Consider the following 13,902-nt stretch of genomic DNA (forward strand, 5'->3'; position numbering starts at 1 on the left):
AAGCTTACCATCTTCTCCATCTTCATTACTATACTATTATGTATGCTAGCAAGAAGAGTGATGATAAGTGAGGAACTAGTTCTTTCTCCTATGAAATGTTTCTTCTTCCTCTTCCCTACCCTCATTCCCTGCTAGCTCTCTCCACCTTCGAAGGTGTTTGAGGTCTTGGGACTGAGGCTTGAGATAGTTAATGCTTTCCACAAAGTTTATGTTATGCTTGTGATGCATGAAGCTTTCCATGTTCATGGCATCACCTAGGTCACAAGGAACACAAAGATTGTATTGTAACAAGTCTTTCTTGATGGGAGAAATCATAATACAAATGCCTATTGGAAGGGCGACCGGCTCCACATAAATCCAGTCCTCAACTGTTGTCATGTTCTCTAAATTCTCTCTCTTGCAAAAGTATTGTTCATGCCAAGTTAACTAAATGCTATGTTTATGTTGCTACCATCAATTATGTTCACCCGCTATGCTCATAAAGTAATTTCACAAAAGCACTCTCTCTAATTTATGCTACTCTCAAGTTAATACAAATCCATTACAAGCAATGTTAACCAAGCATGTAATGTAAGTCACAATTTTAGGTCACAAGACTTTGGTGATGTCTGCCTAATGCTCTATACAGTTAACAATATTGATGTCTGCTCGCTGAAACCAAATTTCTTCTTAGTGATTAAACCGAGAAAATAAAGAAAATCTCTCCTTTGAAAAGGAAAAAATTGAGGCACAGATTCATGCAGCTCTTTTAGTCCAAGCTAAGTTTTACGTACCTCCGGTGCCATCCATCTGTATGTTCCTGTCTCTGCAGTCATTGCTCCACTCTGAGATTGGAAACGAGCTACACCAAAATCAGCCACCTTCACAACCTTGTTGAGAAGCACGAAAAATCTGAATATTAGTGCCACTGTTGCCATATAATCTGAGTGTGAACTATCACTCCCTGTTTCAAAAACAGAACCAATGTCTATGTGACATATCATTAAAAATTTACCTCATTTTCATCCAGAAGAAGATTCGCAGCCTTCAAATCCCTATGAATTATGTTATTTTGATGTAAGTAATCCATCCCTTTCGCAATGTCCAGAGCAACTCTTAAAAGCATTGGCGATTTAAAAACCCGATTTTGCCTATGCAAATAATCATAAAGGCTTCCCCCCGCCATAAACTCTGCATCCACAGAATCCTTACTTATTCAGCTATAGGCCCTATACAAATGATCGGGTGTGCTATGTAGACCAAATTGCAGAGTGTGATATGGACCGATCAGAATCAAACCTGTGACTATGCAAAATCGAGAAGCTTTTGTGCAAGCACCAATAAACTGTACAACATTTTTGTGGCGAACCTTCCTGCAATCCATAAAATAATAAGCACTCATTGCTCACTTACTCTATACTCTATCATTAAGTGTTCACAAAATTGGAATTGATAAAAAAAAGCTGGGTGTTTTGCCAACCTTGGGATTGTAAACCACCTATTAGGCACTTGAACAAGATACATTGGAATTACTAATTGAAATTGAAATTGTTAGCTCCATGTACATAGCTAGATGAATCCAGGATAAGCTCAGATACACCTTTATAGGAAAGTCTAAGGATAGACTCATGGTAGTCATCCACAAGACAATATAACCATCAGCTCCGTCATGCATAGTATTGACTAAATACTATAACATCCCGTTGTCAATGCCCAATTGTGAGTATAGAACTAGGTACCATACCGGGCACACGTCACGCTTGCGCGCAAGCATACATCAATACATTGAAATTGTTAGCTCAACTTACATTTTGAAACTATTAACTTAAAATGATGAAGTTGGATTCGATGCCAAACAATGTAAGTAGATATTAACTAAGAATGGAGATAGAGACTCGAACAACCTGGTTGACAAGCACCAAATTACATTATCTTGGCTAGGACCATACATGTCTCACACACCTCAAGAAGTATTGTCATAAGTGATGCCGTGGTAACTGACCCGTCAGTAGAAGACAAAAGAGATGACGTCGTCTAACGCAAGTAAGCATAGAGCCAGTGTCTATTGGGCTAATTTCTTTACTGTCTGTTTTGCAGGCGTAATCTAGCGATTACTCTTTTTCTTTTTTTGGGAGAGAGTGAGTGTGCGTGTGTGTGTGTGTGTGTGTGTGTGTGTGTGTGTGTGTGGGGGGGGGGGGGGGGGGGGCTCAGCTTTATCTAACACGGGCATGGGAGATGGGATCAAAGGCTCCCATCACTTTTGGGCCCCGACATTAGGCGCCCGACGTAGATCTTGTCACAAAAGTAAACTCGGGTATTTTTTAAACTCGGGTACCCGAGTTTACAAAAATACCCGAGTTTACTTTTGCTCGCCCCGATACTTTTGCACGTCAAAACTCCATGGAAGCGTGTACATTCCACAGTGATGTGCGCGGGCGTGGTGGATAGGCCACATGGCCCTCAAACCCTAGGTTGTGGGTTCAATCCCGGGGGGCAAGGGGGGAGGGGCGAAGTAAACTCGAGTACCCGAGTTTACATTGTACCCGAGTTTACATTTTTCTCGAGTTTACATTGTCCATGGAAGCCCGGGATCTACGGTCCTCAATCATCCCACCGTAGATCCCATCTCCTCTCCTCCCATGCCCGTGTGAGATATAGGCCGGGGGGGGGGGAGGTAATATATGTCACAAGTGATGACGCGGCAATGACCCATCGGCAGAAGATAGATGAGATGACGTGGCAATCCAGCCGATGGTGTGGCAGTCCATACAACTGATGACGTGGCAGCCCACTAAATGTAGCAAAATTGACAGTCAACTGTTTAGCCGTTTTTACGATCGAGATTTTAGCGGACACTTTTGGTGCTTGAATTTATTTAGCGATGCTTTTGAGCAACGCCAGCTTTCCGTATCTGTTGCTTTTCCGCCAAGAGCCTTTACGAGCAAGCCTAGGGGGGCACTTTCAGCAAATCAGCTTGGAAGCACAAATCACGGAGTGACTCTCTGACAATAGTACTCGACGACTGAATAAATTATAATACAACAAGTGATAAAATCACGAGGCTTGCCAATGGCACATCAATCTAAGCTACAATCAAACAAAGGATTGGTGAGATGTTAAAAACAACACAACACATCAGTTGCTGTTTGGATGAGTCAAGGCCAATTAGCGAGGTCTATTGGAATTTCTCCATGTTTTTGCAGAGCATCAACTTCTCCAAGGTATAGGATGGAGAGCATAATTAAGATGGAATGGGGCCACACACCTCATTGGATCCTGGTCCAAAACCTTCAAAGTGTTCAAGTTCATGATCTCCATTGCAAGGAGAGGGCGTGTGAAGGCATTGAGGGTGAGCAGCCAGCTCTCCAAGCTGAGTCTCTCTCACTTGATCAGATGCTTAACCCTACATGCATAAAGCTTGACGCAAAAAAGCAGATGCGGTCGACCTGTGTGCATGTGTACACGTGGGATGTGTGTGTGTGTGTGTGTGTGTGTGTGTGTGTGTGTGTGTGTGTGTTGTGTGTTGAACTAACGATGAGAGTGAGTGCCTGGCGGCGAATCTACCTGCACACGTACTCTCTAACTGCGCGCGAATCTACACACCTGCACGTGTATCTCCTCAAGCGCGAGCCTGCAACCTTGTGGCGAGTCGACCTGAGCGTGCTTTGCCTGCGTGACAGAGTCAACACCCGTCGGCTTCCCCTCAACACGTCCCCCTACAGTAGCTTGTTGGGCAACATGTACTCTTTGAAACCCTGCGGGTGTGTGGGCAACAAGATGTGTGAGTGTTTGTTCGCTGGCTCTCTACAACGTTTTTTGCCTCAACCTTGGCTCTATGCAAACTTTGTTTTTTTGCAGCACTGTAGTCTTGAAGAGTTTGTAGGGTTGAGTGAGTGTGTGTGAGGTGTAATTGTAAAGCCTTCTTTACTTGCTTTCAGTGGTGTGGGTAACTTTGCTTTGGACTAACTGCTTCATCTAGGGCTGTTGCAACTTCATGACAAAAAACCCCTGCATATATAAAAGACACAAAGCGAAGGACTCTTCATCTGCTAATGCAATGTCCCTCATCAAGGAATACTTACACAAAGATTTTACAGATGCCTGTAGGGCCTGGGAGGGTCCAGCACCTGAGAAAGAAGTCATCATTCCTGTTCAGCAATTGATGGATCCGGTCGCCCAATATGCGCTAAATGTAGTTATACTTTTCTTTCTTGGCAAAAGGCCTACGGCACAGGACGTGGGACAATTGGTGGACTTTATGCTTAAACATCAAGTGGTTCGAGGAGTTTATTTTGCAGCCAAGTGACCCATTTGTAGGGAAAACCCCTTTAAGCTCAAATTTGCCAACTCATGTTTTTGTTGTGGTATATTCGGTCACATGAACTCGAAATGTCCAGAGCCGCACCAGCAGCTTCCTCCTTTGGCTTTACCACCTCCACAGCCTTCCCCACCCTCAAAGTCTCCCCCACACTTCAGACATAATGGTGCTTCGACTTCAATCGCAGCATCCATTGTGGATAAGGGGAAAGGCAAACAGGTATCGATGTCTACCGCACCTCCTTCCACAATTTCAAAAGAAAAAGAAAAAGAGACAAGAAAGCGCAAAGATAATGATACAACAGACGACGCTTGGATCGTTCCCAAAAAGACAGTTAAGGTTCAAATTCCACCCTCTTCCCGTAATTACGTGTCCCCCGCTGAAGACTGCATCCCAAACGAAGCTTCCCTATAATGATAATAAGTATCTCGTGGAGGTATGGGATAAGGTGGTGCATTCATATAAGGAAGCGGTGACAGGAGAATCGACTTCCTTGTCGGGTGCCCTTCAGACTTTCTCTTCTGTCGCTTGTTGTGATGCATTTACGATTGCTTCTGCAGCGGATGTGGATGTGTCGATGGGCACGAGCACTTAATTCTCTTGCTCATTTGTCCTTTGTACATACCTCATAGGATGCATAGTTCCTTGAGATGCATTTCATACAATGTGTGTGGGTTATGTAATCATGACAAGTGGAGGCTAACTTGGCACTATGTACATGCATCTAAGGGAGGAGGTAATTCTTCGAGAGCACAATCAGCATCAATTATCCAGTTAGACATCTTATTTTGCGGGGTACTGGATAGTTTATGAAGGCAATGTCAATTACTCAGGAGTGCCTTGTTCGGCATGAAAAACAGCCAATTGTTGCTTACAATGACCCAAATGGAAGATGGATGGTAGTTCAAAGTATTGTCAATGGGAAAGTCTGTGAATTTGGAGTAGTATACGCTTTCATGACCTCTACTGATTGCGCACGGTTATGGAATGATATCTCCTTGTATTGTTGACGTTCTGATTCATTTCTTTGAGGAGATTTTCACAATGCGCCAACCACTACAACAATACTACTGGCCATCACACATGTTACGTATGGAATGTCACTCATGGGATCATATGATGCGTTCCTGTAATGCATTGGATTCGTGGCCGCTTTTACATGATGGAGATGGAGGATTCACTTTCCAACACAATGTTTGATCCTCTTATCGAGCTCGCCTTGACCGCTAGTATCTCTTTTGTGTGTGATATGAGGATTGACTATACTTTATGCCTCTCGGATCATGCTCCCATATGTTCTAACTTTACATTTTGGCACGTCTCCAGATGTTGCTTCTTTACCCAGGAAACGGGTTTTGCATGTCAACAATGCATATTTGAGGCATGAAGTTTTCAGTAACATGATTATGGGCATAATCCCGTCTTTGATCTCCCATATGCATATAGATATGGATGCTGCATGGTTCCACTTTGTTATGCGTGTCCAGTGTGTTGTTAGTGATTATGGCAAGCACTATATGACTCAATTGTGGGGCAATGTTCAACAGGCAAGGGATATCTATCAACGATTAATGTAGATATATGGCTAATTCCTCCTCTCTTTCCGAGGTTTACCTTAATGTAGTGATTTTAGCTCGTACTCTATACGGCATAATGATGAAAGGAAATTGGCTAAATGGTAGACTCGTGCCAGACAACATGCTTTTGCTCATAAAGGATGTGCCTTCAAACAAATTTTCAAGCATTTGCATCATTCTCGTCAATCTCAAGACATCAAAAGAGTCGAGCTTCTCTCTAGGGAATGGACATCTTCCCTACAGCAGTTGGCGAAGGCTTTAGTTGCTCACTATGGGAAGATGTTTGAAGCACCGCCCCCTCTTACACAAGAAGCTAGACATGCACGCAATCTTTCTTTATCGCATGTTACTCCCATCCAAGCTAGACATGCACGTAATCTTTCTTTATCACATGTTACTCCCATCCTCCTTGTACAGCAAGCACAAAATTTGGAAGTTGCATTCACTGAGGCAGAGTTGCATGCGACATGCACGCAATCTTTCTTTATCGCATGTTACTCCCATCCTCCTTGTACAGCAAGCACAAAATTTGGAAGTTGCATTCACTGAGGCAGAGTTGCATGCGAGTTTACGAGGCTGACCTTAATGTAGTGATTTTAGCTCGTACTCTATACGGGATAATGATGAAAGGAAATTCGCTAAATGGTAGACTCGTGCCAGGCAACATGCTTTTGCTAATAAAGGATGTGCCTTCAAACAAATTTTCAAACATTTGCATCATTCTCGTCAATCTCAAGACATCAAATGAGTCGAGATTCTCTCTAGGGAATGGACAACTTCCCTACAGCAATTGGCGGAGGCTTTAGTTGCTCACTACGGGAAAATTTTTGAAGCACCGCCCCCTCTTACACAAGAAGCTAGACATGAACGCAATCTTTCTTTATCGCATATTACTCCCATCCTCCTTGTACATCAAGCACAAAACTTGGAAGTTGCGTTCACTGAGGCAGAGTTGCATGCAAGTTTACGAGGCCTCGGTAGATGGAAATCTCCTGGTTGGGACAGGCTTACTATTGAATTTTTCCCGTCTTTTTGGGACTACCTTAAGGAACCATTACTGGTTATGATGAATACGGATTGGGAGAAGTAGGACGTCCCCTTTTCTTGGAAGGAAGGGCTACTCAAGCTATTGCCAAAGCATGCTTTTTGTGATTAGTTTTCTCATTGAAGGCCTATCACTCTTATGCCTATGGTTTACAAATTGATGGTCAAAATGATAGTAAACCGTATTAAGGATTACATGCACCAAGGACTTCATAAATCCCAATATGGTTTCATACCTCGTCGGCACATTACTGAAAATTTGACGAATGTCATCATTGGCATGGAGTATGCGAAATACACTCAGTAACATGTATTCGTCATGCAAGTTGACATTGAAAAGGCCTTTGATACTATGTTTTGGGATTATATTGCAGAGGCTAGGTTTGGTGTAATAGACTACTGACGTGTCAAAGCCTAAAGAATGGAGCCAACTTACAGATGCCGACCGAGGGGCCTAAACCCTAAGAAGAACAAGTAACAGAAGAAGAAGTCCTACCAACTTATTGGGACCCCGTCCGATGGGGCCCCAAGTGACATGAAGGAAAAAAAGCAGGACCCACACACACGCACACACTAGAAATTGAGTAGCTGTTGATGACGTGGCAGATTTCCGAAAATCACGTTGGCTTATGACGTGGCATGCTATACGGATTTCCGCGTTTTGTGCTGAAATGGCAAGCTTACGGATTTCCGTGATTTACGCTAGCAGCTTTTTGGCATTGCTTTTGGACCAGAAGCTTTTGAGTTTGAAGGCTTTTCATGTAAAACTGCTTTTGGGGCTTAGGGCCTTTAAATATGAGGTTAGGGCTCATTCTCTGGCATGCTTCCTGGGGAAGGTGCAGAGACTGGAGTACCGGCTTGTACTGTGTTGATGCAATATAAAGAAATACCGAAAGGGGTGCCAAGGTTTGGGGCCAATACTCTCTGGGGTGGAATTTCGCCACTCCGTGTGGCGTGTCATCTCTCTCTCTCTCAGTTCAGTTGATATTGAAGTGTTATAAGTCTGTTCAGTCTGTTCTTTTCTATTGGCACGTGCTGTACGTCTTATGACATTTTTCGTAGAAAATCTCACAAGTGGTCTTTCTCTTGTATGCTTAAAGCACTTCTTCAGGTTTGCTGGGAGGTTCTCTCACAAATGCTTGGGCTCTAGGGGGCACTCATTCAAACAAGGGTGTCCTCTTAGTGCTTTGCTTTATGCAATTGCTTCGCACCCATTGTTGTTGCATCTTGAGGCCCCCACTTTCCCAGGCCGTTTGCATGGACTAGCTCTACCTTCTAGGAAACAATTTATGGGACAAGCCTATGCTATTGACTCTCTTTTCATGCCCAGAAATGATAAGGAGGATGTACAACAGATTATGTATGCTCAGCATTTATTTTGCTTGGCGGTTGGACTGCATATTAATATTCGTAAATACAAGTTGTTGCCTCCTCTTAATGAATTCGATTGGCACAAGCTTTTATGGCCAGGTGAGGTTGTTCCCCTCAAGCCATAGTACGCCACCTGGGATATCCAATCGGTTGGAATGTGTTTGCGATGCAGAAACTTGATTGGGTGCTCCAAAGATTGCACTTAAAGCTCAGCTACTGGAAATTATCAACCTCGCCATTGCATGTCCGTCTCAGAATTGTTCAATGCATTATGATGGCTTATGTGCACTTCTATTTACCGCTTTTATCTTGGCCTCAACGGTGCCTTGGGTCTCTTATGTCTGGTATGTTGGAGCATTTCTGGCATACATCCTGCCATAAGAAGGGATAAGTTATGCACACCTAAACGATTGGGAGGAATTAATATTTTGGATTTACGTCGACGTGTTTTGGCCCGGAAAGCTATGCTCTTGATTGTTTTTATAGATCAGCAACAACCTTGGACGATCATGGTTTCACATTTATGTGATGGTATTGTTACGCCGTCTATTCGTCACACTGGCACCCTTCGTATTGGGATGTCATGTTTGGGCAGCTTGATGGCCATATTCCAGGATGTCCCTTCACTTCGTCTCTAGTTGTTGATTGAAAGGTTGTTACTCGCACTTATCTTGGCGTGGTCGCCAATCCCCAAGGTAACTCATTGCTATTGGAGAGCGTCCACTGGAGTAAAGCATTCTTTCTTACTTTGGTCCAGCGTTGTCTTAGACAAGCATACTTTCTTTTGCAAAAAGGGATTTGCCAGGTTGATCAAGTGGTAGATGATGCAGGACAAGTTCTTTCTTTTCCTGCTGCCGCACTTTGTTATGGGCTGGACCTCATTATCAGCATTTATGGCAGCTATTCAACAGTAACTTGCCAACATTTCTCCAATGCCTCCTTTATGTGGAGACTCTCGGCTTTCTGATTGGCATCTTGCCCATACGTTCGATTGCATATCGGTTGGGTCAGTTTATGTTGTGCTGCACTCTGATGCATGGATTGTGTCTCATGGAAATCAATTGAGGTCACTCTCCAAGACTCAGTTGTGGTGGCAAAGAACGCTATCTCGCATTTGAAAGAATCATCTACCACTCAAGGAACGCATTTTCTTATGGCGATGCATAGTGGATGCTTTACGATTGGTACTTTGTTGCATGTACGAAGCATTGCCTCCTCTCGTTGTGTCCGATGTCATGGGGCTGACGAGGCTTATACGCATTTGCTTTGGAATTGCCTCTTCTCCTATATTTATATCAGACCTGTGTCCTATGCTCGGTGCCTTCGTTTCCCATCCCGAATCTTTAATAAACGAATCTTGATTTTCGGAGTCCTCCAACCGCCACAATCTCCGTTTGAGTTCTTCTTCGGTGGGGTCAGATCTTGGGTTATGTAGACCATATGGCACCAATGTGACTCTCAGATGTTACACAAGAAATTGACTTTTCCCGTACTTCAAGTTTTCGCTTGGACAAGCACTACATTACGCTTACGATGTGGGAGACATCTCTCTTGAAGCCTATAGGATTTTCTTTGATTGTTTCTACATTGCTCCGTTTTAAGGGAACCGACATCTATGAAGGCCTTTGCAGGCAGCACAAGTGGCATAAAAGGGAACCAACATCTATGAAGGCGGCCGTGTAGAGCACCTGCAGCTCTCTCTCTCTCTCTCTCTCTCTCTCTCTCTCTCTCTCTCTCTCTCTCTCTCTCTCTCTCTCTCTCTCTCTCAATATTATATTCTATTAATTAAACATATTAAGGGAAATTACCCAAAATAAAATAAAATACTTAATGCCGATAATCACGGAGGAGTAAAATACATATAATTTAAGTCCAAACCAAGACCGATTATTGGATTTGAACCTCTCAAATATCCTGACACACAACTTTAACAGATACAAGAGGTGGCAAATTCTCCTCAAGCACAGTAAGAGAAATATTATCTCTATCAAAACTATCAAGAGGAATACATGCAATGGGTCTTAATAAGCCATGAATGAATATATAATCCAGGAAAGCCCAGATTCCCCTATGAAAGAATGCGCACACCACAGATCCATGATGTTCATGCACAAGCCGATCTAACTATCAGCTCCATCAGGCATAGCATTGACTAAATGCTATGAGGCCCCCAAAGATGTGACCCATCATCAGCGCCCAATAGAGGTTGGGAAACTAAGTATCAATAATACAAAATACACTACACAAACACACGTAAACATATATCAACACAAAGATCTGCATTCCAAGTTTTTGTCATAGCACACCCAAACTATACCTAACTCATAACCTCGTGAAATACACAATGCACAAAAACACGCGCCCACTTTTGAACACAAAACACACCCAAATGCCATTTTCATGCATGCACTGGCATGGGTGCACGTGCACCGCTCACGCATGTGGCAAGCACGGGCACACACATGCACGTACACACATAAACACTCAGATTTTTCAGAATGGATTCCTGTAGCTACCATCCAGGGTTTAACTATCTTGAAGTAGCTACTTTGAGTGTGGAACAGCTGACCAAGAACCTCACAACGATGTGGTTCATTAAAAAACAAAGGTCAGCCATCAATGTACACCTGCAGAGCTACCATCTACACTCCTAATCCTCTGGTTAACTTTCTTGTATCTGAGCTATCTTGCAGGTTCTTGAACACATTCACAAACAACATGAAAAACCAAAAGCAGCGCAGAGCATTCTACTGAGATTCTTTCTGGAGGACACAGTAAGCTGTTCTCAGTAACACTTGAAGAACGCAGTTCAAACTTTAAATTAGATGGATCAAGAAACCTGACATTAAAAACTAGTTCGTATGCAGCTGAAATGAGAGGTGCCTCAGAAGTACCTCATAATGAACACCTCTTGAGAGAACTCCCGCTCAATCTGGCTACTAAAATTCTCATGTTTCAACAACTTGATAGCGACATCTTGTCCACAATATGTCCCCTTATACCTGTTCCAGAATCAGACTTAGCAGCGCCTCACAATAAGCTTACAATGAGGGGTATTCATGACAATATAACTTACAAGTCTCCAAAAGAACCAGAGGCAACTTTATGCTCAAGTTTTAGTAGATTGCTATCAAGCTCCCAATCATCACCTACTTCTGACAGTCGTGCACATAATGCAACAGGAGAGTCTCGGTTTTTTGACAAATAGTCTATGGGTGAAGATGATGGGGACGCTCTTTTCCATGCTTCTTTCTGTAAGCAAACATCAGATACAGTGAGCAAACAGAAACTCCTACTCTTAGACAGTACTGTCAGACTTCATATTCAAGGCCCACTGTTCAAGTTACTAATCTATATACCTAGATGAATCCAGGATAAGCCCAGACTCACCCTTAAAGGAAAGTGCAAGGTATAGACCCATGGTAGTCACCCACAAGACAATATAACCATCAGCTCCATCATGCATAGTATTGACTAAATACCACGACATCCCCACTAACGTCGTCAGTACCCAATAGTGGGTGTAGAACTAGGTACTAACATATGCTCCCAAACACAATACACGCCACACTTTTTTGTAAATCTTTGGATTAATTACAACACACACCACACACACACACACACACACACACACACATGAGCATACATCAACACAAAGTTCAGCGTACTGAGTTTCTGTCATGACTCCGGAGATCAAGGCCCACTGTTCAAGTTACTAATCTCCCTAATCCACCCTTACTTCCTTTCCTTGACAAGAAATCACTAGGAAGGTCCTGGCCTTTAAGCCATTTTACCAAAAAACCAGTGTAGATTCTAAGTACACTGCTACCAAAAAAAAAGCTAAGGCAGAAAAGACGAGGAAAAAGGGGAAAGGAGGGGAAGAAGGGATGTAACTTCTGAAGAAACAAAAAAAAAAATAGTGATAGTCACAAAAAGATCTTAAACTAATTGAGAAAAATAGTTGCTCCTTCTCACACTTTCAGCAGATACTATTGAAACAATGGCCGACGTTCTGAGCCATACATTCTTACGGTCCTATGTACTAGTTAAGAAGTAAAGATTGTGTATGGCTAGACAAAACCATTCCAAAAAACAGGGCTGCTTCTACAGTGAAAAGGTAGAGCTTAGTCCTACCATAGCTATGATTGGGCCCCAATTTTGGAAATCCATGGGAAATGTGAGTCGTGACCGCTTTTAGAGTTAAGGTTTCTGCTAGGTCGGGGACGCAACTGATAGGTGGTCCATGCAAACTCTTAGTCAAGGCCAGAATCCTTCTATGCCGTGCAATGATTTTCTCTCTCTAGATTCTCTTTCCTCTCTCTAGAATGTTGATTCTCTCTCTAAATAATCTGGCATCGGAGAAACAACTGTTCTCTCTCTAAAACAGTTTTCTTTCTCTAGAACACAGTAGTTTTCTCTCTCTAGCACCGGGGACTCTTTTCTCTCTTCTCGCAGATGACTCTCTCTCTAGAATCTGTTGTTTTTCTCTCTATAAAGTCTGGCAGATTTTCTCTTTCTAAAACAATGCGAGTGTATGTTGTTAAAGGTGTAATGTTGCTTTACACACTAATGCCCCTATCACCTTGTGGTGCATTGGCTTGAAGAACAAGTTCTCAATGTTGTGGGAAAAACACCTTGTGAGGGAGCGCTTTCACTTGCCTAGTTTTTTGTCAGTGTAGTTCAGTGATACTTTCTAGACTCACAACAGTAGAGGTTCATCGAATTCATCGTTGAATAAGCTTAGCAACATTCTCAAAGAATAGTGAAATAGAGGAAAGCATTGTAGGTTGTAGCATCGTGCAAAGTCTCTCAACATCTCAGACGTTTCCAATGTACAATATCAGTGGTTTCTTGTAATTTACCTCTAAATGTCCAACCAAGAGATGAGAAAACCTATATGAATTGAATCTATCAAGTACAAGAACCTTCAGATACGCATCCTACATCAATCAGAAAACCTCAAGAATAGTGGGCAATAATGTAGTTGTGTGCCATGCACATGAAAAACCTAGGTTTAGTGTAGTCCTATTTACAAGGTTTACAAATTATGAAGTTTACCTTGCATAGGCTTGGCAGGTTCAATTTTTCGTGCCAGCGTCTCAAAAGCTACAAATTTTCCAATCATGGGCTACTTGGCATCTATTGCTATGTCCACCACATGGATTCTTTCGTGCATGTCCGTCAAGTTTCCTCTTCTTTGCCCATCACATGAGCTCTAGAAGCATAATTGGTTGCCATCGAGGGATCTTACCACTCGCTCACTTGCACTTGCATGATGGCGCACTAATTGTGCGGGGCTCTAGTGCTCCTTGCACACAAGCTTTAGAAAGATGCTCCTCGTGGGCAATCGCTACATCCAGATAAGTAACCATAGTCCAGTGATCCTTGTGGGGCAATGCTAGCTCCAAACAAACTGAAGAAGCAAGACCCCCACTCATTCTAATGATCACTACAACCACGATTTTCACTTTCCCACCAACTGTACAGGGACAGTTCATGCACGTCAAAGGCCAACTTAGGTGGGCATACAATTGTTATCATTAGGAAATGAGGGTTGTGGTGGGAGACGTAAGGAAAAACGTTGCTTATACGTTATGGTGGTTCTCAATATTG

At 42.8% G+C, this 13,902-nt stretch overlaps 1 protein-coding gene across 5 annotated transcripts in view; it reads right to left on the reverse strand.

Annotated features, from left to right (window-relative positions):
* Positions 1 to 13,902, reverse strand: part of LOC147441858 (serine/threonine-protein kinase STY46-like) — an 84,916-nt gene that overhangs the window by 60,172 nt on the left and 10,842 nt on the right. For all 5 annotated transcript variants that reach the window (XM_086528251.1, XM_086528253.1, XM_086528252.1 and 2 more), the window contains 5 exons: positions 11,366 to 11,541; positions 11,184 to 11,291; positions 1,279 to 1,352; positions 995 to 1,170; positions 774 to 869 (listed from right to left, as the gene is read on the reverse strand). In XM_086528251.1, the coding sequence (XP_086384377.1) occupies positions 774 to 869; positions 995 to 1,170; positions 1,279 to 1,352; positions 11,184 to 11,291; positions 11,366 to 11,541 (630 nt within the window). The remainder of the gene's footprint in view (positions 1 to 773; positions 870 to 994; positions 1,171 to 1,278; positions 1,353 to 11,183; positions 11,292 to 11,365; positions 11,542 to 13,902) is intronic.

The sequence above is a fragment of the Adiantum capillus-veneris genome, chromosome 14 (assembly GCF_014529385.1).
Source record: "Adiantum capillus-veneris isolate H3 chromosome 14, ASM1452938v2, whole genome shotgun sequence".
Taxonomy (NCBI): Eukaryota; Viridiplantae; Streptophyta; class Polypodiopsida; order Polypodiales; family Pteridaceae; genus Adiantum; species Adiantum capillus-veneris.